Raw genomic sequence first — 26,880 nt, 5'->3', positions numbered from 1 at the left:
CATCCACCTCACCAGTCATTGTAGCAATCTGCACAACGATCTATCCTCGACGACAATGTGGGTAGTAACATGCCTTATGGAGTGATCACGGTAGGTGACTAATGAGCGATGTCACTGGTACATGTTTGAGTGGTTTTAGAGGTGAGAGCCTCATGGATGCTAGATGGAGGTCCAATGCATACACAAGTCTTCCAAAAACTCAAATAATCTAGATGACTCTAGTACTCCATGTTAAACATCACATGGCTATATTGTCAATAGAGAAGGTCCGTTGAAAGACATCGTTTTATTAATGATAGCAACAATAATTTTGAACTAAGTGTTACTAATAGTTAACCTCATTTAGAAATCAATACAACAAATATTATACTCCTCAAAGCAACAAGCTTTAAATCCCTACCCCTTATAAATGGTATGGATCCAAATTCCTTATGCACACTTTGCATTAAATAGGCCTAAGTTTGGATCCCCTAAGAAAAAAATGAGAGTTGAGGTATAAATTTAAGGATGAGATCCAAACACTTGATTCTATAATTAGATTCTAAAATCCAACTATCTACCAAAAACATGTTATTTGGAGATTTTTGCTAGACAAAGACAAAATTCACTTTAAGAATAAGATCCAAACACCCTAATTTTTTTAATCCAAAACATAGATTCTAGATCCACTGTGTAGAATCCAGAATGTCACTATAAGAATGAGATCCAAACATGCACAAACTAATTGTCTCTCTTGTTCATTAGTTACTCTTACTGTCTCGCGTCCTCGAAGTGCCTTAACAAGTGATGCTTTTACGCAGTTATTTTGCTTAATGTTCAGCTAACTATGTTTAATGCCAAATTGTTAAAGACAAGCCCATATCATTCTCGGCTATTCTACGCTCATTTAGGCATTGTTTGGTTTGACAAGGATTATAAACCTTATTTGGTTTGATAGACATTATAAGGATTGAAGAGGATAAAATCTCCTTCAAGTCCATCAAAATATCTCTGTTCCGTCTTATCTCCTTGGAGAAAGGACTCCCCTGATATTGTACCACAAAATAACTATGGAATAACTGTGTCCCCAAACGCACAAATCCAGTAGCTTGCCTAGTTGGCTGTTTGCCATCGAAATAATGAACTGACGCACCCAGCAATGAAAATGACAACTACTGAACCCAGGATGATAGAGCCATTGTAAAAATGAGTTCACAATCAAAATGGTGGCAGACATGGGGGAAAGCGGACTTGCATCCACTGTTTTTCGTAGGTTGAGACATGGTTCCATCCCATCTCCTCAATCAACTGGATCTTCAAATCATAAAGCTTTTTCTTTGGTTCAGATTCATTTTGAATCAAATCATTTAGAATCTGGCCATCATGAAAACAGCTACAATTAGCGCTGAGCTTAGATGACCGCAAGAAAACAAAGGCAGTACCGCAGCAGTAATTAAAAACTATAAAAAATAGAATTCACAGCAGTAGAAAATCATAAGTGCGAACCACTGAAATTCACCCCACTTTTGTTCAATTACAACTATAAATGGATTTGTACTACAAAATTATGGTTGTGGTAGGGATAATTGATATTATCATATCACAACACATTTGAATCTTGCTCATAGCATTTAACATCCTAACAGAGATTGATGCACATTCTACTCAAATCAAGAGTAGATTTAAAAAGTAACATGTTGACTATCATACATATGGTCGTGATAGGTATCAACACATTTGAATAATTGATTCATACCATTTAAAATCCTAATAGAGATTGATGCAGATTCTAACATTTTTCGGACCAAAATGTTAGACTAATGTTAGGGTTTCCCACATGGTTTAGAGCTAGGTTCCAATTTTATCTCTCCTCTCCCTCCCTCCACAGCCGTCGGGACTCCCTACTACCTCCGGTCGCCGCAAGGCTCTTCCCTGGCTGCCGCCGGCTCGCCGCCGCCCCCACTTCCTCGGCTCCCGCCGGCCCGTTCCCGCACTGAGCCTCCGATGTACCATCCGATCGCAATCCATCGCGACCCCGACCACGTCCACTTTATGGTGACTCGTCGTGCTCGCATCGTTGACGTTCTCCGCCCGGTCGACCGCCTGATTCTGACGACCGACGCTACACCAAACGCTTCCTCAGTCCCCTCCTCACTTCGCGACACCTTCGTCGATCCCCACTGGCGTCGCGCTATGGAGGAAGAGTACGCGGCCCTGCTGGCCAACCACACCTGGGACCTGGTGTCGCGTCCACCAGGCATCAACGTGGTCACCGGCAAGTGGATTTTCCGTCACAAGCTGACCTCGGATGGCTCACTTGACCGTGATAACGCCCGTTGGGTCCTTCAGGGCTTCACCCGACAATACGGAGTGGAATACGACGAGACCTTCGGCACCGTCGCCAAGTTCCCCACCGTTCGGACCATTCTCTCCCTCGCCCTCTCTCGGGACTGGACGGTCTATCAGCTCGATGTAAAGAATGCCTTCCTCCACGGCACTCTAACAGAGAAGGTCTAATGTAGCTAGCCCACCGGGTTTGTGTAACACCCAAAATTTGGGGTATAAATTTACGTCTCCAATATTCACCAAATTCAGGTGTTACTCTCTTTTCCTTTTCCTGCTCTGCTCCTTCCTCCTATTTTCAAAGCAATATAGAGACTTGTGTCCGTATCGCGTGTAAACAAAACCCTAAATTGATATTGTTGTTGCATCATGCAGAAGCATATTTATTTCTGTCTGACGTTGTGCCTAGGCGTGCATTCATTGAGTTGGGTTTTCGATTCGCGGAACGATCTTGATTAGAAGCAGGCGAGATCAAGTAGAGGGGAATCGGCCCCGCGGCCCAGTCCAGCCCGGCGCGCGGCCCAGCCCTAGGCGCGCGACCCAACCACCCCTGCCCCCCATGCTCCCTCTCCCCCATTCTCTTTCCCGCGCTGAGTAACCACCCTCTCCCTCCTCTCTCCCTGCCCTAGTGTGGATCCCGGTGAGCGATTGTTGCCGTCCATCGAGACCGTGGTGAACTTCCCCTCTCCCTTCCTCCCCCTGCACGGCGCCCCTGGCTGGCCCCTTCCCCTGATGCACGCGGCCCCCAGCGCCCCCGCCCGCCTCCCCGGGGGCTCCTACCCGTCCCCCGGCGGCGCCCCCTGCTCGCCCCCTGGCCCGGCGCAGCCCCTTGCGTGCCCCCCGTCCCAGTGCGGCCCCTTCATAGCCCCTACGCGGCCCTTTTCCCGTGCGTGTGCCCTGTCCCCGTGCGTGCAGCCCCAACGCGCGTCGTCGCGTTTTAAAACCCCATTGGGATCACGCATTGTGCCACGCGCTTCGCCGCACGACAGTCCTTTTTAATTTCGTTTAAATCACGTGTTGTGTCACGCGCTTCGCCGCGCGACAACCCTTTTAAATTATATTCGAGTAGTGCGTTGTGTCGCACGCTTCGCCGGGCGACAACCCTTTTTATTCACCTAGAATTGTGTATGTTAATTTAAGTCCGTAGTGTAACGACGATTAATCAAGTACCAAACTAATTAGGATCTAGTGCTAATTTTATTTACGCGTTGCATGAATATCGATTAATATGATTATGTTGAGATAAGTATTTTAATCCATAGCTGCTTAACGTAATCGCTATGTCACTCGATTGTAGCTTTGACTGTCATAGTTCTTTTCTCGCATAGTCGTAGATGCAAGCCCTGCGCCACGCGTCTGTTTGGTCGTTATATTTTTTTTGTGTGGTGTATTGTTTCTTTCTATGTCTGTTAAGAATGTGGAATGTATGTTTGAACTCGTATAGATAACTGTCCATTGGCGGAGTCCGAAGGAGTTGCAGGCGAAGACCCTGAGTAGCAGCTGGTTGGTGAAGGCAGGTGTCCTCTGACCCATTTATGTCCTACCTATTTTATAATTCATCTCCCCGCATTTACACAATTTATACCTAAGGATTTACTAGTCTTTGTTTATCATGTCCCGGTTCACCTATTTGGGTTGGATTATTTCTGGATTAGCTCTATGCTAGCGCTTTACTTTAATCAATGAACATGATGAGATTATTTATGGCATTGTGATATTTAAGAGGGCTCGAGCGGTTTCTCGAGTGGCTCTCCGTAAGGACTGGTTCTTTGGATGATCACTCGGGAAAACGGTACAACCACGAGGGTGGAATGGGACGCCGTTAGCTGATTAATTAGAGGAACGAAGGTGTAGTTTGCTTCGTCGTCGTACCGTCAATGGGGCTCGGTGTATGTGGCTCGATCTGCCGAGGGTGGTTTGCCCCTTGGGGAGGAGTGCGGTACATTTAGGAAACCTAACGGGCGGATACATCTCAGATAATCTCTGTAAAGACTTCGTAGTGAGACCCTGCCAGTTCACCTTGGGAGTGATCAATGGGGAGTCATGATTCTCAGGTATATTGGGAATCACGGCTCGTGGGTAAAGTGTGCAACCTCTGTAGAGTGTTATGAAACTGATATATCAGTCGTGCTCACGGTTATGAGCGGCCTTGGGAGCTCCTTTGGTTAGAGATACTGTGATTACAGATAATGATGATGATAATTATGGTTTTAATGGTGATGATTATGATTATGGTTTCGGTGCTCTTTCCGTTTGGAAGGAGTACCTTCGGGTTAATAACTTGGGTTTAATGCTAAAACCTGGCTCTCTACTAGTAATAATTACCTGAGCAACTAAAAGCAATCGCTCTGAGCTTCACCCCACATACAACTAGCCCACTTTAGCTAAACGGGACAATTGCTGAGTACGTTGATGTGTACTCATCCTTGCTTAAAACACCAAAACACCATGTTGTCCACACTGCAACCCCTGCTTAGGAGAAGATAAAGTCGTGGCGGAGGATTTCCAGGAGTTCCAAGACTATGATGAGTTCTAGGCGTGGGTTAGCGGCAAACCCCCAGTCGGCTGCCTGTGAAGGCCGTGTATTGCTGCGTTTCGTTTTCGGACTTTGATCTATGTTAATGACTCTATGAATGTCTCGGACATCATGATGTAATCAAATTAATACCTTTTTTATGTTATTATTTAAGCACCGTGTGATGATATCCAACTATGTAATTGTTGTGTACGTGAATTGTTGATCCTGACACATACATGGTTCGCATTCGGTTTGCCTTCTAAAACCGGGTGTGACAGTTTGTCGACCCCGCTGGTTCGGACCTGGTGTGCCGCCTAAACAGCTCCCTGTACGGCCTTAAGCGGGCGCCGCGGGCCTGGTACAGTCGCTTCGCTTCCTACTTGGCCTCCCTTGGCTTCGTCGAGGCCAAGTTAGACACGTCCTTCGTTTGTCCTACGCCAAAGCACAGGTCTAAGGCCCGCTCCCGGTCGCGGTAGTTTCTTACATGGGCTACAGTGCCGCTGTGTATGGGTGAGCAGGGGTTCAGGGGTTTTCTCGACCTGCGTGATAAGGTCTTCTTCTTAGTATAATGCCCGAGGGGCTGTCTTACCCCCGCAGGTCGAGTTTTTTTGACATGTAGGCAGAACAACCACTCCTCTAACTGTTATCATGAAGATTACATAACTGCAAATAGTAAGCACTTGGTAGGCAGAGCATACCTTCAATGCTGTACCAGGTCTTCCACAGCGTTTTTCACGCAAAACAGTCGAAGTGCCATATTTTGCAGATTTGACATCAACCCATTTAATCAATTCTTTGTAATTCTCCTCAAAAATATCTTTAGCAGATACCTCAATTGACTCATCAGACTGCCACAAAACAAAAGAATAATTTCTAAAACATGCACCATGGCAATACACAGACAGACATAAAATACATGTTTTGTAAGTTCAGTCGGAGAAGTATGGCACGTGCAAGAAATTAGAATACCAATGCATGGCATAAGGATCCACATACTAACTGAGCAAAAAGCAGAAAAACAATCTTCTTATGCTTCACAATGTTGATATAAGGTTTGAACAGTTAGAAATTCAGGAAAAAGAAATCCAGGAAATCAATGAACAAGATGCAGGTCTAAGTTCTAGGTTATGATAAAATGAGTAACAAAACGTATAAAAACAGTAAAAGCATTAATTAATGTTAAGAAAATAAGAAATGCAAAGATGTTGTACCTTCAGTGATTCAATCTCAGCCAATGCAAGACACTTTTGATATAGTGCATCAGCCAACTGATCTCGCGTTTCTTCTATTTTTTTCTTGAATTTCTGTCATAGGAGAAAACCTTTCATTCCAAATTATAGGACGTTTTAGTTTTTTTAAATACATTGTTTGTACTATGTATCTAGACATAGTGTATATCTAAGCGCATAGCAAGAGCCATGTACTTAGAAAAGCCAAAATATCTTATAATTTGAAATGGAGGAGCCGAGGAAGGACCACATTTTCACTAAAAGAAAAAAACAAAACAAGGTACTACTTCCATTTGAAATCACAAGACACCATTCATTTTGTTAGGACAAGGCTTTGACCAACAGTTACTCACTTATGCGATATAAAACCATAATCATAATTCATAAATATGCATGTTCAACACGAATATAATACCATCATGTTTTTTCACAAAAAAGCATGTATTAATATAGTAATTGCTGGTAAAGCCTTGCCCGAACAGAATGAAACACTTCAAAAGGAGGAAGTACAATCTGTTACCTGTGCTTCTTCATCTTCAGGATCTGAATTTAGAGATAAATACTTAGCCAGTTCCTCTTTATCAATACTGCCCACAACCTCATCGGCTGCAGCAATAACCTGAACACCAAAATTACAAAGTGGAAAAAAGAACTCTTGCTTGATAGGGAATAGTGAAATTCATTAAAAACAGAGAAAAGTGAAAGCTATTTTTTTTTAAAAAAAGATAACTTATCAAAGCAGCCATAAAAGTAATACACTTGAACTTTGCACGAGGTCGAAAATATAGCATGATTCTATCTGACAGATTAACCCCCCACCTATGTGACAGGAAAATTCTTCTGAGTTGGAATAGGCACACGGAATAATCAGTTTATTATGGAAGATATAATTGTAGAAATACTCCTTCCACAAAAGGATGCAACTATGGGATTTGTGGAAGTCACACTAACTTTGACGGTTTGACCAAGTTTATAGTGAACAGTATTACCATTTATGTCTCAGAACTAGGTTTACTAAAAAAATATTATGTACCCTTTTATATAACTTTGGTCAAACTTTGAATCGTTAACTCCTCGAAAAGTGAAAATTGCATCCTTTTGTGGACGGAGGGATTAGAACTGATCAACGGTGGTTCTTGGCTTCTTGCCTATTGGAGATCAATCTTCCTATCCTAGCCATAAGGGGCACAAGAGCCTAGTAGGGGCGCAGAGGCCCAGCAGAGGAGCACCAGGTGGCAGCTCACCCTTCTGTCTAACGTCTTCTAAGGGGAGAGAATGAGCACTGTACATTATGCTTGATGAAGAATATGGTTGAAGTATAGTTTTACATTCAAAAGTCTCAATTGTTCCAGCACTGAAGTAGTAACAGCCAAACTGATTTTGAAAGAGTAGTAGTATATAGCGGTATACACCAAAACAGCATTTGAAAATGCTTTGATGATATGACTGGATCCTTTTTCAAGTAAGTATGATAAGCAAACTGGCTATGAAAATTCTATGGAAAATTCTATGAAAATTCTATAGCGGTATACGCTCATCAAGGACATGTATGACAAGGTTGTGACTAGTGTCCGAACAACTGATGGTGATACAAATGTTTTCCCGATTAACATAGGACTACATCAAGGTTCAGCTTTGAGCTCTATCTATTTGCCTTAGTGATAGATGAGGTCACGAGGGATATACAAGGAGATATCCCTTGGTGTATGCTTTTCGCTGACAATGTAGTTCTAGTAGATGAAAGCCGGGAAGGAGTAAATAGAAAGCTAGAGTTATGACGTCAGTCCCTAGAGTCAAAAGGATTTAGAATTAGCAGGACCAAAACAGAGTATATGAGATGTGACTTTGGTACTACAATTAGTGAGGATGGAGATGTAAGTTTGGGAGGCCAAGTAGTACCAAAGAAGGACACCTTCCGTTATTTGGGATCGATGCTACAGAGACATGGTGATATTGATGAAGATGTTAGCCATAGAATCAAAGCTGGGTGGATGAAATGACGTCAAGCATCGGGAGTCCTATGCGACAAGAGAGTGCAACAGAAGTTGAAAGGCAAGTTCTACAGGACAACGATTAGGCCCGCTATGTTATATGGGGCTGAGTGTTGACCTACTAAGAGACGATATATTCAACAACTAAGTGTCGCAGAGATGCGTATGTTGCGTTGGATATGTGGGCACACAAGATTGGACCGAGTGAGAAACGATGACATACGTGATCGTCTAGGAGTAGCGCCAATTGAAGAAAAGCTTATTCAACACCGGTTGAGATGGTTTGGGCATGTTCAACGGAGACCCTAGAGGCACCGGTGCATAGAGGCATCATAAGACGGGACAATAATGTGAAGGGAGGTAGAGATCGACCAAACTTGACATGGTAGGAGGCAATCAAAAGAGACTTGAAGGAATGGAATATCCCAATGGAGTTGTGTTTCGATAGAAGTGCTTGGAAAGAAGCTATCCATGTGCCCGAACCGTGATTAGGCTTTTTTTTTCTTTTAGTGCTCTCAAAAGCTTTTCCCTCCCCTTTCTCTCTCTTTCCCCTTTTGGTGACATCTTGTTGGGTTTCAACTCTAGCCTACCCGAACTTGCTTGGGACTAAAAGACTTGTTGGGTTTCAACTCTAGCCTACCCCAACTTGCTTGGGACTAAAAGACTATGTTGATGTTGATTTATATGGTTATGTTTCGTGTGAAATAAATACTGCTCTCTCTGTTCCAAATTATATTACACTTCGATTTTGTTAAATTTCTTTAATATTTACCACTTTTATAGGAAAAGGCACCAACATCAACGGCAGCAAATTAGTTTCATTGAATTATCAATGAAATATGTTTGATAGTTCATTAATTTGAACCTGTAAATGTTAATGTTTTTTTCCTAGAAACTTGGTCTAAGTTAGAGAAGTTTGACTAAGGACAAAAACAAAGTGAACTATAATATGGAACAGAATAAGTAACAAGAAGTCAGCAACTAAGCCTGGTAGCAACAAGCAAGTTTGGGTAGTGTATAGATGAGACCCAACATGAGTTGCCAGCAATATATAGGAATTAATAATGGTAATAGTAATATATAAACATAAAAGGGAAACAAAACAGCATAGTTCATGATTCAGGCATGTCGACTGCTGATGTTCATGCACTTTGAAGGACAATTATTTGTCTATATTCCACTCTTTCAAATCCATTTCATGTCAAAGCTATAGTCAAACTTTTATCTGTGTGATTGTTTCCTAAGAGAAAAATGCAACAAGATTTTGTTTCATTAAACAGTGATGACATGAGTTAAAGTTCCCAATTCCAACATTAATCAGGTTTGCCACAAAATCCAACTTAAGGACGCAGAAATGGTCCATGCAGGAATAGAAGACAATTCTATTGCACCAAATAAAGGGCCATTTTTTGGCAATATGCACGTTGCCCCTAGTAATGAGTTGTTCAGGCATTAACCAAACAGTTCCAACACATCAACCATAGGCATGGTAGATAGTTAAACAAGGACAGCTTCGTACGAGGACATCAAATTTGTAAATTCATTTAAGCGTTGCTAAATTCAGCAGTTGGGCATAAGATGCAGGACACCAAAAATGAAATGGAACATTAGTCAACATTTACCTCTTTTTCATGGCTAATCTTATCACCATCAGTTCCTTTCTGGAGGACACATTGCAAAATCTTAGAAAGCAAAGGTGTGTACTTCGGATATTCTGACTGCCACATGCCAAGAAAGTTAAGTCAGTTGGAGTTGCAAAACAAAATAATACATAATACAGCTATTCCGTTTCTCAGGAAAAAAAAAACTTTTTGGAAAGATAACAAAAAAAGGTATCTTATTTCCCATCTTATTTATACTTTTTTCTCAAATACACGGGAGAAATGCACATCATTGCATTAAGAAGAATGTAATACAAACAACACGCCCCTCACAGGTCAGAAGATTGCAAATGCACCAGGAGCAAAAGAACACGACCACACCCAAACAAATCAAAACCACCTCAAGTAACAGTAACGACCAGGGATCAAAGTAGTGCATAGAAGAAAGCTGAGCCCAGCTCGGGTGGTTGAGGATATGGGTGCACGCCTAAACCGCCTAGATTAAGTCTCAGCAAGACAAATTTGGATGTCAATCCATAGGTTGGTCTAGTTTAAAGCCACCTAGTTCCTCTTAGTGGATTACTTTTTGTTAGACAATTGATATATTATTGTGTGCAGAGGTCCTGTGCCTGACTCCTTAGCCGGACATACCATGTAGCAGGGCCGCGCTTGGCTCTATAGCCGCCCATCCCCTATTTGGTATTGTAGAGAGATATATGGTAGAGTCCTGAGGGGATCCCTTGATTATTGGTTTCCTTCCCTGAGGAGATCTTGATTGTGGGTTTCCTTTTGCCCAAGATCTTTTTTTTCTCAAACGCGCAAGATCTTTTGCCCAAGATCTCACCGCTATATATTGTAGCCTTTGTATCTCTCAATAATCAATCTATTATTCCAAACAGATTCAATCTCTTTCATGGTATCACAACTCTAGGTTTTCATTTTTTCCGCTGTCTGCGCAATTGTTAGCGCGCCCTCTCCACCGGCGCCACTCCTAGCATGACTGTGCGCTGTCCGCCGATGCTGCCTTTGCACGCCCGCCGGCCCTACGCCTTCCTCCGTCATCGACGACGTCGCTGCCAAGATCTCTCCCTCCGCCACCGGCGGTGGTGCTGATGCCCATCGCCACGCGGAGGAGCACGCACACAGAACAAGAGGCCCACAACACCGCCTTGGCGCATACCGTCGAGGCCGACTGTGAAGTTGCCATCATCCATAAGGAGAACGAGGCGGCCTCCGCGCGCATTCATGCCGCTCAAGAACGCACAGCCCGCGAGCGGGCCATGCCAGCACCACTTCGACTCGAGGATCTCGCTCCCGATGGTGCGACCGACACCGCCGCCTCAGATGAAGGCGGACACTCCTTTGCGGATGTGCTACTTTAGCAGGAGGCCTCCAACTCTTCTCAACCTACACGCGTAGGTGGTCTCTGTCCAGAACATCTATTCTCTGGTCCCACTCGTCCTCGACCTCAACTCCACCTTCTACACCCGTTGGAAAGAGTCTTTCCTCGATGTCCTCGACAAGTGCTCGCTAGAACCACACGTTCTCTCCAACACCGTTGCCCCAGCATCTCCTTCCTGGGTGCGGATGAATTGTCTCATCCACACATGGCTTCTTGGTGCCATCTCCGACGACCTCGTCGACACCGTCTCCGTGAGTGGCACCTCCGGCGGCGTGATCTAGCTCGCCATCGAATCCCAATTCCTTAAGAACCGCACCACTCGCACTATATGCCGACCACGAGTTTCGAGCTTTCTCCTAGGGCAACATGTCCGTCATCGACTATTGTCGTCGCTCAAGCGCATGGCGGAGGACCCCCAGGACCTTGGCCAACCTATCACCGAGGAGACACTCGTCCTCAACATCATATAAGCAGGCTTAACGAGTGTTTCAACGCTCATGGACTCCACCTTAGCCGCACCAGCCCACTTCCCTCATTCTTGTAGGTCTTTGGGGGTGACCTGCGCCTCGAGGAGCTCACCATGGCTAAGGCTCCTTAGGCTGCAACCTCTTGGGGTGGCGCTGGTGGCTCCAAACCACTGGCCAAGCCCCTATAACAGCAGCCTCAACGACCTCCACAGCAGCAACCACATGTCAAGCGCTACAAAAAAGGACACCAACTCTTCCTCCTATGGTGCACAGGTGCTTCATGGGGCGGTGCCAACAACACTGGGCGCTATCCTCCCGTCGGCTACACCTACCAGGACATGTGGACCGGTACCATCCACATGTAGTTGGGTCCACATGCTCCGACACTTCCACGCCCCAAGGCGCCCTACTAGCCACAGCAGGCACCGCAGCCTGCGTCGCCGGTCCTCCCGGCCAATGGGCTGGTCAATGGGGAATCTTCAGGCCTTTTTCATGGCAGCCATGATGTCTCCCTTAAGTTAGACTATGGGTCCAAGATATCCACGGACTTGTTTCTTGGCAGAGTTTGCAAGAGTTCCTTAGTGTGTGGGAGGCTATACAGGTGGTGCAAATTCAGCCAGGGGTGTCGGATGGACATTTTTGGTGGTGCCTCTCTCCGTCGGGGCAATATTCAACAAGTTCAGCATATGATGCTCTCATGCAGGGTCGTTGTTTTTTGAACCATGGGAGTGTATCTGGAAATCGTGGATGCCGCTTAAATGTGCCTTCATGTGGTCGGTTGCCCACAATAGGTGTTGGACATCTCACATCTGATCGATTTGAAAGGAGGAATCTGCCACACACTGAAGCTTGTGTGTTGTGTGACCAAGAACGTGAAACGCTAGATCACGTTCTTGTCTCCTATGTCTTTTCGCGTCAATTCTGGTTCTTTTTTCTTAACCGAATGGGTCTAGTAGCTCTTGCCCCTGATGGCAAGCCTCCACGCCTGAGTGCAGCAGGGGCCAAGGATTTGCAACTTCTGGAGGCTACGACAGACCTTTTTTAGTTGTTGTGTTAGGATCGTTCTATGTGCTGTAACATGCACAAATGTTATTACAGTTCTGTTCCTAGTGGGTGGGTGTGAGCTCCTCTTCTATTAATGAATTGACATTCTCCATAGAAGGGGTCTTAGGCCGGGAGACCCTCTCTCCCTAATGTTGTTCATATTGGTTATGGATGTATTGTTCTACTTAATAAAGAAGGCAGCTGATGATGTATTGTTGGAGCCTCTAACAGAAAATTCAGATCACAACCGTATATCTCTTTATGCTGATGATGTGGTGTCTTTCTCCACCCTGTGGCATCTAATATTGGGATCACCATGGACATTATCAGGATTTTTGGTGAGGCATCTGGGCTTAAAACAAATATGGCAAAGAGCAGCATTTTCCTCATCCACTGTGCTGAAAATTTAAATACCATTCACAACTTGCTGCAATGTGTTGTTGCCAACTTCCCCTGCAAATACTTGGGGGTGCCTCTATCCTTGACAAAGCTTGGTAAACAGCATCTCCAACCGTTCATTGATAAGATTGCAAATCGTCTACCCAGTTGGAAAGCCGATCTGTTGACCAGAGCTGGAAGATTGATTCTTGTCCAGGCTGTTTTTACTTCAATGACTGTTTACTTAGTTATGGACATGGACCTTCCTTCTAGGGCTATTAAGTCAATTGACAAAATCAGAAGAAGTTTCCAGTGGAGAGGAAGAAAAGATGCTATGGGAGGGCATTGTTTGGTGGCTTGGAAAAAGGTTACTAGACCAAAAGAATTTGGAGGATTGGGCATATCCAACCTGCAGAAGTTGAGTTGGGCCCTTAGATTGCGTTGGCTCTGGCTGCAAAAAACAGAACCTGGCCGGCCTTGGGCATTCTTTAAAATAAACGCTCATCCTTCTGTTAAGGCCTTCTCTGCAACAGTCTCTTCGGTGGTGGGCAACAGTAGGAACACCATGTTTTGGACAGATAAATGGATTGATGGACAAAGTCTAAGTCAGCTGGCCCCTCATCTGGTCAAGTTGGTCTCCTCTAGGGCCAAAAATAGGAGTGTCTACGATGCTCTCACATTAAGGAACTGGGTGAATGACATCAGAGGAGCTATCACTGTAAGTGTTTTGTCTGATTTTCTCAAAGTTTGGGACCTCACTACAGACTAGGCCCCACACCCGGATCAGGAGGAGGATAAGCATATCTGGCTGCTATCAAGCTCAGGTATTTACTCGGTCAAATCGGCATATGTCGGTTTCTTCCTTGGAGCAACAACTTTTAAACCTTGGGAGAGGATTTGGAAAAGTTGGGCACCTGAAAAATGCAAGTGCTTCATGTGGCTTGTGGCTCACGATCCCTGCTGGACAGCTGACCGTCTGGCAAAGAAGGGGCTGCCTTACTCTCAAATATGTCTGCTACTCTGCTATGTGATCAGGAAGAGACCCTAAACCATTTGTTAGTCTCCTGTGTTTTCTCATGGGAAGTTTGGTTTCAAATTATGAAATCTGTCGGGTTGCAGCATCTTGCTCCCAGCCATGTGAATTCTTCCTTTGAGGATTGGTGGGAAGGAGTTACCACAGTTCCTGTTGATCCAACAAATAAGGGTTTTTTTTTCCTCGAACACGCAGGAGAGCTGCGTATCATTTCATTAAAAGAAGGATGATAACTACAATGACCTAAACACCACTCCCACAAACACACACACAAACAACACTAGTAATAATAACCCCCTTCTAACCGGTGTTGAACACAAAAGCTAGGTCCGAAAGACGGGTCAAGCCTTTGGCCCCCGCAAAACACCACATATTGAACTCATCACTGGCTGAGGTAAGCAATCTAGCTATAGAAGGCTGAGCACCATTGAAAACACAGTCATTACGGTGTCTCCAGATAGTCCAAGCCCCAAGAACCACCAAAGAGTTAAGGCCATCTCTAAGGTCCTTAGGAGTAACCTCAGCCGATCTACTCCACCAAGCTTCAAAATTGATATCTTCCATCCCGGGGGAGAGTGCGGACAGGTCGACCCGCTGGAGAAGAAGATACCAAAATTGCCTCGCGAGGACACAAGAAACAAGCAAGTGATGAATAGACTCTCCTTCCTGGTCACATAAGGGGCAAGAACTAGGATGGGGAAGACCCCTCTTAGCGAGCCGGTCAGCCGTCCAACATTTATTATGTAGGACCAGCCAAAGAAAAAACTGACACTTCGGCGGCGCCCAGGTGCTCCACACTCTCTCAAAGCCCGCCATGGAGGTAGAACCAGAGAACATTATCTCATAAGCAGATTTGGCCGAATAGATACCATTGGAAGAGAACCTCCAATAATGTTTATCTGGAACTCCCGGTTGAAGATCAACATCAGCCACAACATCTGCCAGCAAAATGAAGTCAGCAATGACCTCCCAAGATACCACTCCCCTTAAATCCCCAATCCATGATGAGCTACACAGAGCATCAGCCACTGTCCTTCGCTTCACCAGCCTTTTAGGAACCAAACTAAAAACATGAGGGGCCAAGTCTGCAATCCTCTGACCCAGGATCCATCTGTCATGCCAAAAAAGAGTGGACTGCCCATCACCCACTATGGAGGCCATTGCCAAAGAGCACAAGCTATCCAAGAACCGGTTTGAATGGAATGGGAAATCAGTCCAAGGTTTGGAAGAATCAGTTTTTTGGAGCCAAATCCATCTAACACGAAGGGCCCTATTTAAGCATTGGAGATCAGAAATACCAAGCCCCCCTAACTCTTTTGGGCGTGTGACCTTGCCCCAGGCCACCATACAATGACCACCATTAGCCTCTTTACGCCCTCGCCACAAGAACCCACGACGGATTTTATCAATTGCTTTAATAGCCCACTTAGGCAAATCCAGAGCCATCATTTGATAAATAACAGTAGCAGTGAGCACAAATTGCACCTGGGTAGCTCTGCCAGCACGGGTCATCAGGTCAGCTTTCCAAGCCGGTAAGAGATCAGCTACCTTGTCAATAAGAGGCTGAAGCTGAGCTTTGGATAACTTCTTCAGGGAGAGAGGGAGACCCAAGTATTTAATTGGAAAAGTCTCAAATCTGCAGGGAAGGAGCTGCTGGACCAAATTCAAATCAGCATGTGTGCAACGGATGGGTACAATACTGCTCTTTGCCATATTAGTTCTCAATCCTGAAGCATCCCCAAACAGATCCAAAATCCTCACAGCAGTGTTTAAGTCCCTAGGCTCTGGTTTTAGGAAGAGAGCCACGTCGTCTGCATAGAGCGAGATCCGGTGCTGAAAAGAATTAGAAGAAATGGGCTGCAGCAACAACAAATAAGGGGTTGCACAAGGGCCTGAATTCTTTGATCATTCTTGGAGCTTGGGCCATCTGGAATCACCGCAATCACTGTATTTTCAATGGTGTGCAACCTAGTCCAAGCATGGTCATCAATTGGGTCAAGGAGGAGTCTCACTTTTGGTGTAGGGCTGGAGCCATTGGATGATCTAGCATCCTTGCGCTCCAGCGTACCAACCGGTGACCCTTGTTTTAGGGTCTCCACGGTCACGGGTCTAGCTGTTTATAATTTTGTAATCCTACATATTTTCTAGTGTGTGTGGGTGGTGTGGAGTTGTATGAGGTTTCTCTTTTTACCTCACCTTTTCTTCTTATTATAATGATACGCAGCTCTCCAACGTTTCCGATAAAAATAACGAATTGAAAATTGATACGCAACTCTCCCGCGTATTCGAGAAAAAAACCATATCTTTTATCAAAGTTTCAAAGATAAATTGTGTAGGAAACATATATTTAGAGAAAACAGTTCTACAGGAAACAAAATCCAACTATTACATCAAAACGTGGACTGCAAGTCTGAACCAAGAACAGAATGATTTTTGTTAAGGCTCTTTGGTAGAAGTAGAACTTTGAGTACTCATGAAAAGCGAGTTGAAAGATATCAGATGAATGTTTTTTTAAAAGGACAGACCCAGTGCCGGAGGCTCGCACATGAATGGGGTCTAGGGAAGGAATAAACTGAGACAAGCCTTCCCCCCAGCAAATATAGAGAGGCTGCTTCGAACCCATGACCCGTTGACTCAGTGAGACAGCTCTCACCACTGTACCAGGCCTGCCCTTCAGATGAATGATTTTTACAACATGAAAAATGACACACCTTGAGTTTTCTTATGCATTTATAACATCTTTATGATTGACATTTAGTAATTATGCATGCCACCCAAATTAAGCACAGAGACCTCCAAATTTATGTCAAAAACTCAAATGACGAGTAAAAACATGCGAAATAAGATAGTAAAATGTGAATAAGGAATTAAGGATGATTCAGTGATACTACATCCAAGGATGCTACAAAAATTCATAAAAGGAAACAATAGTCCTTGCAGATAAGATGGCCTACACCTTCAGCTATAAAGGAGAGTTGCGTAGAATAAGCAGACCGTTAGACTAGTGTATGTTTTGCACTGCAACTATCTGTACCATTTGATCTTTCTGAACACAGCTAATCATAAGAGAAATTGTTACTGAGAATCATATGCCAACACTACCTTCAGAGAAACCACAAGTTCTGACCAGGCAGACTTGTCCTCCTCAGTTAGTTGCTTAACGCTGGAAAGAAACTTTATCTTGGTGTCTCGAACCTAGTCATGCAATACATGATAAATTGAGGATTTATTACTTCTCAAGGGTTTGAATAGCAACAAGAGAAAACCATTGTAATCATGTATACAAAAATATTTGGTCATCATTTCCATGTAACCGAAATTTGCAAGTATCTAAGCAGCATAATAATATAGTACATGGATCTAAAATTTATTATCTGTTAAAACCTTCCAAATCAATTAAGTTTCAGGTAAAAAATGGATGGAGCGGAACTTATTATGAAACAAAAATAGTAGATGTAAGTAAGAAACCTGACTAAAAAGAATACTGAATTCCAATAAATAGTATTACTAGCAGATTAAATGTGCACCAACCTCCTCATCTAACTGTTCAGGTATGCTCTTTGTACCAACTAAAACCCCCTTTTCTTTATCATCAACCTGCAATAACTTGTATTGATTACACCGAAGACCGAACAAGGAATGAACCACAGCATGAAACAAAATATATCGCAACATATATGAGACAAAATCTAGAGCACAAATATATGCTGTACAAAAAGTATCAGGATCAGGACTGTGTACCCGTATGGTGATCCTGAACTGGTGATCCAGAACTAACACAAGGATCATCATAACAACAAAGGTAGACAATAGGGAGACGGCGCATTCTATACTACTGACCTTTGATGGCAAAATGGTATATGAGATACTATAAGATACTGGAGCACGGTGGTTTTGTTCATCTTTCTTGTTAAATGTGCTTACAGTACCATAGGTTATGGACCCAACCAAAACAGCCCCAGGTGGAGCATTCTGCAGAGAATAAACAAATAACACAAAAAGAAAATCACATCACGGGCAGCAGTTAAATCAAATCAAAATTATACGTCAAGAGGATAAATACCTTTGGGAGTTTTTCACTAGACGGAGGACCCACATAGAATGCTTCAGGTTCGCTGAAAATGCAAACAGGTGTTGTAACAAAGTGCTACTATAATAATAAGATAATCACAAAAATTTGAGTAGGAGATACCCTGGAACTAGAACAGTGGATTTGAAGGTGCCACTTCCAACTATAGGACCATCAGGTTGGGAGTAGAACATCAATGGAACGAAATCCTGCAATAAGGTAATAACATATACACCAGTCATATTGGTAATTGGCCTAAATGTGCACAATTCTTGATGAACATGGAACCCTGGCTGGCTTTCACAATAAAGCATGTTTGGATGAGGGGAGGTTTTGGATTTGGGTACAATTTGAATTAAATCCTAGGAATTTAAATCACAAATTTCCTATCCAAATAGGCCATCACTAGCAATAAACTAACAACTAACAAGAATATAATTGACTGCAAGGTCCACACACCACTGAGCAAAAGGCACTGAGTTCAGTAAATCATCCTTGAGAATTAAAACCACGAGCCAGGCAGTAGTAGCTGTTGGAATGTGAACCCATACCCTAAACAGGGTTGGGAGTAGTATTAATAGAGTAAGTAACTGGGCCAGGCCCATTACACTGGGGGTATGACGATAATTACAAGGGGAACACCACAAACCCTAGACGGGTAGTCTAACACCCCCCGCAGTCACAACTCTATCATGTACAGATGTTGAGACTAGATCGAAAGTCTAAAAAGACACTCGACGGTAACCCCTTGGTGAAGATGTCGGCGAACTGAAGCGTGGTGGGGACGCTGAGAACCCGAACGTCACCGGCAGCGACATGCTCGCGGACGAAGTGCAGGTCGATCTCCACATGCTTCGTGCGCTGATGCTGCACGGGGTTGGTGGAGAGGTAGACCGCGCTGACGTTGTCGCAGTAGACGAGGGTGGCGCGCTGGAGGGGACTGTGGAGCTCGTGGAGGAGCTGGCGCAGCCAGGAGGCCTCTGCCACGCCGTTGGCCACGGCACGGTACTCGGCCTCAGCGCTGGAGCGAGAGACGACGGGTTGACGCTTGGCGGCCCAAGAGACGAGGTTGGCGCCCAGGAACACGGCGTAACCGGAGGTGGACCGGCGCGTGTCGGGACAGCCAGCCCAGTCAGCGTCGGTGTAGACCACGAGCTCCGAAGTCGGGGACGGTCGGAGGAGGAGGCCGTAGTCGAGGGAGCCACGGAGGTAGCGCAGAATGCGCTTGAGCGCGGTGAGATGGGGCTCCCGCGGAGTGTGCATATGCAGGCACACCTGCTGGACGGCGTATGTGATGTCGGGCCTGGAGAAGGTGAGGTACTGGAGCGCGCCGGTCAGGCTCCGGTAGGACGTCGCGTCGGCGACCGGAGGCCCGTCGTCCTCAGAGAGCTTCGCCTGAGTGTCGACAGGCGTGGAGCAGGGCTTGCAGTCAGACATGCCAGCCCGCTCCAGGATGTCGATGGCGTACTGGCGCTGGTGGAGGAAGAGACCCTGGGGCCGACGCTCGGCGGTGATGCCGAGGAAGTGGTGGAGGGGCCCCAGGTCCTTCATCGCGAACTCCCGCTGAAGGGCGACGATCGTGCGGTGTAGAAGGTCGGCGGTGGATGCCGTGAGCACAATGTCGTCGACGTAGAGCAGGAGGTAGACGGTGTCGTCGCCGCGCCGGTAGATGAACAGGGACGTGTCCGACTTGGCCTCAACGAAGCCGATGGAGGCCAGGTAGGAGGCGAAGCGACTGTACCATGCCCGTGGCGCCTGCTTGAGGCCGTACAGGGACCGGTTCAGCCGGCAGACCAGATCCGGACGGTCGGCGTCGACGAAGCCGGTGGGCTGGCTGCAGTAGACAGTCTCCGTCAGAGTGCCATGGAGGAAGGCATTCTTGACATCGAGCTGATGGATCGCCCAATCGCGGGAGAGGGCGAGGGAGAGGACGGCGCGAACAGTGGCGAACTTGACGACGGGGCTGAAGGTCTCGTCGTAGTCCACTCCGGGGCGCTGTGTGAAGCCCCGAAGGACCCAACAGGCCTTGTAGCGGTCGAGGGAGCCATCCGAGGTCAGCTTGTGGCGAAATAGCCACTTGCCGGTGACCACATTGGTGCCTGGTGGACGCGACACCAGGTCCCAGGTGTGGTTGGCCAAGAGGGCCGCGTACTCCTCCTCCATAGCCCGACGCCAGTGTGGGTCGGCGAGGGCAGTGCGAACGGAGGAGGGCACCGGGGAGGCGTCGGGTGGGGTGCTGGACGTAGTAGCTGCCAAGATCAGCCGGTCGACGGGGCGGAGAACGCCAGCGGCGCGCCGAGTCACCATCGGGTGGACGTAGGGCTGGAAAAAAAGCTCGAGGCTCGCGAGCCGGCTCGGGCTCGATCAGGCCCGGCTCAGCTCGGTGAGGCTCGCGAGCCTAAACGAGCCCGAGCCGAGCCTAATTCAATGGCTCGCTACACTAACGAGCCGAGCCGAGCTGGCTCGGTGAGGCTCGCGAGCCGGCTCGAGGCTCGGTCCAAACTACTGCAGCTATCACCTATCAGTTGTCAGTTTGTTTATTAGTGTCCAGTCATCTAGATCCAGTGACCGTGTGTTGTTTTTAGGGGTGGGCAATTTTTTACCATAAACCGAAAACCGAACCGTACCGAACCGAACCGAAATTTCGGTTTTTCGGTAGTTCGGTTCGGTTTCGGTTTTTGTATCTAATAAGTTCGGTTTTCGGTATCGTAATCGGTTTTCACCGTATACCGAACCGAAATACCAAAAAAATCGAATACCAAACTTTATCAATTCTCAAATTTGGCTATTAGATTGTGTGAACTAAATGTGTGATACAATTAAATTATTATTCACTTATTTATATGTGATGTATGATTTATCTCTAAATATTTGTTCCTATATGATTTTTATTTTTTTAAATTATGTGTAATCTATCATGTAAACTTGTTGTATGTATTGTCTTGAGTATAAGTTTGGTATTCGGTTTTTACCGAAAAACCAGAGTAAAAAACCAAAACCGAATTTCTCGGTTTTTCATTTTCCAGAAAACCGATCGGTTTCTAATGTCTGAAGAACCGAAGTTTTTTAAAACCGAAAAACCGAACCAAAGTTTAGAAAAAAACCGAATGCCCAGCCCTAGTTGTTTTGGTCACAACTCACAAGGAACTAGAGTGTAATGACATAATTTTTTTATTATATGGACCATATTGTGCTTTAAATTTGAGCTAATGACCGCAATTACTGTTGCTGAGTACTTGAGTGTACAGGCTCGCGAGCCTATATCGAGCCGAGCCGAGCCTCATTACCGAGCTCGCGAAGTGACCGAGCCGAGCCTGGCTCGGCTCGCTATTCCACCGAGCCGAGCCTAGCTCGGCTCGGCTCGTTTCCAGCCCTAGGTGGACGTGCCCGGGGTCGCGGTGGATGGCGACCGGGTGGTATATGGACGACTCGGAGCGCACCGCCGGGACGTCGAGAGCGTCAGGTATGGTCGGCTCGCGGCGGTGATAGACGACGGCGGGGTCGGCGAATCGGGCCGCGCTCGTCGATGGGCCCGAGTCGGGATGTGCCGAGGAAGTGGCGTGGCCACGGCGATGGTAGACGAGGGCGGGGTTGGCGAAGCGAGCCGGGGTCGACGGGGCCGCGTGTGGCGCAGGCGGGGTCGACGGGGCCGCGCGTGGCGCAGGCGTGGTCGACGTGGCCGCGCGTGGCGCAGGCATGATCGTCGTGGCCGCGCGTGGCGCAGGTGGGGTCGACGGGGCCGCGCGAGGCGCGGAAGAGGTCGTGCGCGGTGGCGTCGTGGCCACACGAGGAGCAGGTAACGGCGCAAGCCGAGGCGCCGGGGGTGGGAGGGGAATCGGATCAGACTCGAGGAGGGAGTCGAGATCGGTGGGTGGGGTGGAGCCAGCAAGGGGAAACACATCTTCGTCGAAGACGACGTGACGAGAGATGATGATGCGGTGGGAGGTGAGATCCAGACACCGGTACCCCTTGTGGTCAGGGGAGTAGCCAAGGAATAGGCAACGGGTGGAGCGAGGAGAAAGCTTATGAGGGGCGGTAGCAGAAGTGTTAGGGTAGCAGGCACAGCCGAACACGCGAAGGTGGTAGTGTGCAGGGCCTCTGCCCAGTAGCTGGCAGGGAGAGACGCCTGGAAGAGAAGGCATCGGAGCATATTGGTGGTGGTGCGGATCATGCGTTCGGCTCGGCCGTTCTGTGCAGAGGTGTAGGGGCACGAGAGACGCAACTGGACGCCATGAGTGAGGAAGAAAGAACGGGAGGCGTTGTTGTCGAACTCGCGACCATTGTCACACTGCAGAGCACGGACCGGGCGACGAAACTGAGTGGATACCCAAGCGAAGAAATGTGTGAGGGTGGGGAATGTGTCGGACTTCAATCGAAGCGGGAAGGTCCAGAGAAAGTGGGAAAAATCATCCAAAATCACCAAATAGTATTTATAACCAGAAAGACTGAGTACAGGGGAGGTCCAAAGATCACAGTGAACCAGGTCAAAAGCCTGCTCAGCCCGAGAAGAGGAAGTAGTAAATGGGAGACGAGTGTGTCGACCTAACTGACAAGAATGACAGAGGCCCTCAAAATGTCCCCTACTACATGAAGGATCGAGACTACTGGTAATCTTGGTCAAGACGTTGGGTCCAGGATGGCCGAGACGACGATGCCAAGTGGTAAAGGAGGTGGTGGAGACCAGGACGGGAGGTGGAGACACGCCGGCTGTGGATGGTTGGAGCGTGTAGAGCGGTCCCGAGCTGTCACAGCGGGCGAGAGTGGTCCTGGTGGCCAGATCCTTCACAGAAAAACCAGAGGGGTCAAACTCAATGGAACAGGAGTTGTCAGTGGTGAAACGACAGACAGAAAGGAGATTGTGAGTGATGTGGGGAGCTACGAGAACATCGTTGAGGTAAAACGGTCCAGGCAGAACCGCGGCACCTACTAAGGTGACGGGAAGAGTGGAACCGTTTCCAACGACGATCGAGGATGGGTGAGAGGAAAGGGGGGAATGAGAGCGGGAGAGCATGCCTGCAGTGGGAGTGGTATGGTAGGAGGCACCGGAGTCAATCACCCAGTCGGAGGAGGGAGGGGTCATCACCATGTTGGAATGTGAACCCATACCCTAAACAGGGTTGGGAGTAGTATTAATAGAGTAAGTAACTGGGCCAGGCCCATTACACTGGGGGTATGACGGTAATTACAAGGGGAACACCACAAACCCTAGACGGGTAGTCTAACAGTAGCAACTATTGGACAGACAAACCTGACACCAGCTTGTTGCTCAAACCATCCCTACAGAAACGAAAAAGGGCAGACCCAGTGCTGGCTGCTTCGAACCAGCGACCTAGTGACTCACGAGACAGCTCTCACCGATGCACCAGGCCTGCCCTTCTTATCTTTCAGACATAGAAACGAATGTAAGAAAATCTCATCTTCCAGCCAATTCTGTGATCTATACCGTTGCTCAGGCATAGAATCACCAGAACCCAGGAACATATTCCATACATTGTTCAAGTAGAAAGCCAAGTGACAGGCTGTCACATGTCAGATGCACAAGTAGATGCAAACTAGTGATAGTAGTTTTTGTATTATCGCCTTGTGTACGAAACCATATTCAAATAATGGATGCCAATAAGAAAGTCTAGTCCTTGCATGGGATATTCACAGCATTTTCAGAGTAAATCTCCAAAACAGTTTATATTTTATGGGTACGAGGCTATCAGCCCATCCATACCCAAAAGTATGCATGTCAAAGAGGCGGTTTATGACTTAATACTCAAATGAGACTCATTAGTAACATAAGTATTAGATAGAATACCTTTTTGTCTAGTTTCCTCTCAATAAACAGAACCAGTTCCTTGAGTTTCTCTAAGAATTGCACATTCTCATGCCTACACCATTACATATATTATAAAATAAATGAGACCATGGTAAGTGAAATAGCTTACAGCATCTGACAAGATAACCATGCATTTTTAATCCGTCAAAATATAATGCATCCACGTCATGCTATTTGTTTTGATATTTCATCATCTTTTAATGCAATCTAATATTCTATTAGTTTGTTTATTCTCCCATTAACTTGCTCATTTTTCACCCAGGAGGAATGCAAGAACATGCATGTCCAGCTCATACATACAACACCTTTATTTCTAGGGAAGTCCCACATGGAACGTGTGGGCTATCCTTCTAGTATACAATGAAAAGGATTCCCATGCATTACCATATGATGCAAAATAATTTATTGTGCAATGAAACTGCACCCAAAACTATTGGAAGAGAATAGAATAGTATTAACCAGAATATGTGTGTAGATACATATAGTAGCACCATAATGAGCTAGATACAAGGCCTAGGCCCAATAGGAGACAACACACTCTAACACCCCCCAGTCGAAACTCTAGTGACGATAGATGTTGAGACTGGAGCGGAACTCTAAGAACACCGACGTAGGGAGGCCCTCGGTGAAGATGTCGGTGAACTGAGAAGTCATCGAAACATGAAGGATGCGAACATCAACAATAGCAACACGCTCGCAGACAAAATGAAGGTCTATCTCAACATGCTTTGTCCGCTAGTGCTAGACAGGGTTGGTGGAGAGGTAAATGACATTGACGTTGTCGCAGTAGACGAAGATGCTACTGGAGACAGGACTATAAAGCCCCAGAAGGAGCTGCCAAAACCATCACATCTCAACTACATTGTTAGCCACGACGCAATACTCGGCCTCGACACTCGAGCGGGAGACAACAGGATGTCACTTCGACGACCAAGAGACAAGGTTGCTGCCCAGGAAGGTGTAGCCTGAGGTAGAGCGACGTGTGTCCGGGCAACCCGCCCAGTCAACGTCGGTGTAGCTAATAGCTACTGACGCCGAGGAGCGCCGGAGAAGGTCGTAGTCGAGGGTGTCCCAGAGGTACCAGAGAATCCACTTAACAACGGTAAGGTGCGACACCCGAGGATCATGTGTATGTAGACACACCTGTTGAACAACATAAGAGATATATAACCCGGTGAAGGTGAGGTACTAGAGAGGGTCAGGTGCCAGCGATGCTCCAATACAGAGTGGGATCACTGATAAGGGCACTATCAATGGATAAGGGCACCGAGGTGGGGCAAGGCCTACAATCAACCATGACAGCCTGCTCAAGAAGGTCTAGAGTGTATGCCCGCTGCTGAAGGAACAGGTCATGGGGACGGTGCTCAACAGAAATGCCCAAGTAATGAAGTTGGCCCAGATACTTCATAGCGAACGCCTGCTGCAAAGCAAAGATGGTCCACTGCAAGAGGGTAGGACTCAAGGCCGTGAGGACAATGTTGTCGACATACAGAAGCAGAGTGTCACCACTGCGACAATAGATATAGTGACGTGTCCGACTTAGCCTCAACAAAGTCCAAGGAGACCAAGGAGGCAAAATGACTGTACCAAGCTAGAGGTGCCAGCTTCAGACCATACAATGACTTGTCGAGCTTGCAGACCATGACTGGATGAGCCAGATCCACGAAACTGGTCGACTAGCTGCAATATACTATCTCAGTCAAAGTGCCATAAAGGAAGGCGTTCTTTACATTCAATTGATGGACAGGCCAAGACCAGGAGAGATCTAAACACAGAACAGTGTGGTCAATGTCTGTCTTCACCATAGGGCTCAAGGTCTCAGCATAGTCAACGGTAGGGCACTAAGTGAACCCTCGAAGACCCCATCGAGCCTTGTATCAGTCGAAAGAGCCATCGGTGTGCCGCTTGTGTGTGAACCAGTGTTTTCAAGTCGTCCAACTAATCTCGATTAGTCGGACTAATCAGTAGGTCACAACCGACCAGGTCCACTGATGCGACTAGACCAACCAGAATACTAGTCATCCGATTAGTCGTCAACTAATCACGATTAGTCGTCCGATCAGACATGGGACAACCAGTTTAGACATGCTTTGTGGGTGGACTGTTGGAGTTGGGCTTGTAACTTGTGGGCTGCAAATTGCTTTATGGACTTCTAGGGTTGGGAGCGTTCACCTCAGGCATAAGACCATAACGCCCCGTGTCTAGTCCCGCACGCACAGGCACAACCGCTCTGTTCTGTCCTCCACATCGCAGTCGCTACCACCACACACGGACTAGGAGCCACTGGCGCACACGAACGTGGAGCCGCCGACACCGCACACGACTGTAGTCGCCGCCCAAGGGCCAAGACGCAGTGTCGCCCCAAGAGCTTCCAAGCGCCCACAGCCCCCCAACCTTCCAAGCGCCCAACCCTGTGTAGTGCTCGCCCTCAAGTCTCATCGTCAGATGGTGAGTGGGGGTTTTCTTCTCTGCTTTCCTTGTTTGTTGTGTGCCCTCTAGCCTCTCTGTTTGATTAAATGCATGTCATCTGCTTGATGCATGTAGATGTGGATCTGGTCGATTAGTCGATCTGGTCGACGACTAATCGCGACTAGTCGACTGGTGGTCGGGAGCTATATGACTAGGGTCGACTAGACGACTTGAAAACATTGGTGTGAACACCCACTTGCCAATCACAATGTTGTCGCAGGCGTGATGCGGAACCAAATCCTAGGTGTGGTTGGCAAGTAGGGTCTTGGTACTCGTCCTGCATAGCACGATGCCGGTGAGGATCGGCAAGAGCGCGGTGGACGGACGGTAGCACAGTGGAGACCACCAGCGGTGAGGCAGTCGTCAAGAGGACAAGAAGGTCAACAGACCGAAGCACCCCGACGACATGGCGAATCACCATCGAATTGACGTGAGTACGTGACGAGGGTCCCAACGAAGGAGAGGAGGGTGGTACACCGATGACTCGTCGCGAGAGCAGGTCGATGTACTATCCCCACATAAGGTTATTAAAA

The 26,880-nt window shown here is 46.8% G+C and overlaps 1 protein-coding gene across 2 annotated transcripts in view; it reads right to left on the bottom strand.

Moving 5' to 3' along the window:
- Positions 1 to 26,880, bottom strand: part of LOC103627523 (tripeptidyl-peptidase 2) — a 66,139-nt gene that overhangs the window by 17,233 nt on the left and 22,026 nt on the right. The window contains exons 24-34 of one of the 2 annotated variants that reach the window (XM_008647816.2): positions 23,858 to 23,930; positions 18,178 to 18,263; positions 18,049 to 18,100; positions 17,826 to 17,957; positions 17,517 to 17,582; positions 17,088 to 17,180; positions 9,683 to 9,778; positions 6,590 to 6,688; positions 6,052 to 6,144; positions 5,539 to 5,688; positions 913 to 1,353 (exon numbers count right to left, since the gene is read on the bottom strand). In XM_008647816.2, the coding sequence (XP_008646038.1) occupies positions 1,198 to 1,353; positions 5,539 to 5,688; positions 6,052 to 6,144; positions 6,590 to 6,688; positions 9,683 to 9,778; positions 17,088 to 17,180; positions 17,517 to 17,582; positions 17,826 to 17,957; positions 18,049 to 18,100; positions 18,178 to 18,263; positions 23,858 to 23,930 (1,096 nt within the window). In that variant the 3' untranslated portion in view covers positions 913 to 1,197. Of the gene's footprint in view, positions 1 to 912; positions 1,354 to 5,538; positions 5,689 to 6,051; positions 6,145 to 6,589; positions 6,689 to 9,682; positions 9,779 to 17,087; positions 17,181 to 17,516; positions 17,583 to 17,825; positions 17,958 to 18,048; positions 18,101 to 18,177; positions 18,264 to 23,857; positions 23,931 to 26,880 lie in introns of those variants that run through there. The other variant, XM_008647817.4, reaches the window with a different exon arrangement.

The sequence above is a fragment of the Zea mays genome, chromosome 5 (genome assembly GCF_902167145.1).
Source record: "Zea mays cultivar B73 chromosome 5, Zm-B73-REFERENCE-NAM-5.0, whole genome shotgun sequence".
Lineage (NCBI taxonomy): Eukaryota > Viridiplantae > Streptophyta > Magnoliopsida > Poales > Poaceae > Zea > Zea mays.
The sequence above is the reverse complement of the archived record's forward strand: the minus strand, read 5'-3'. Positions and strand labels throughout refer to the sequence as shown.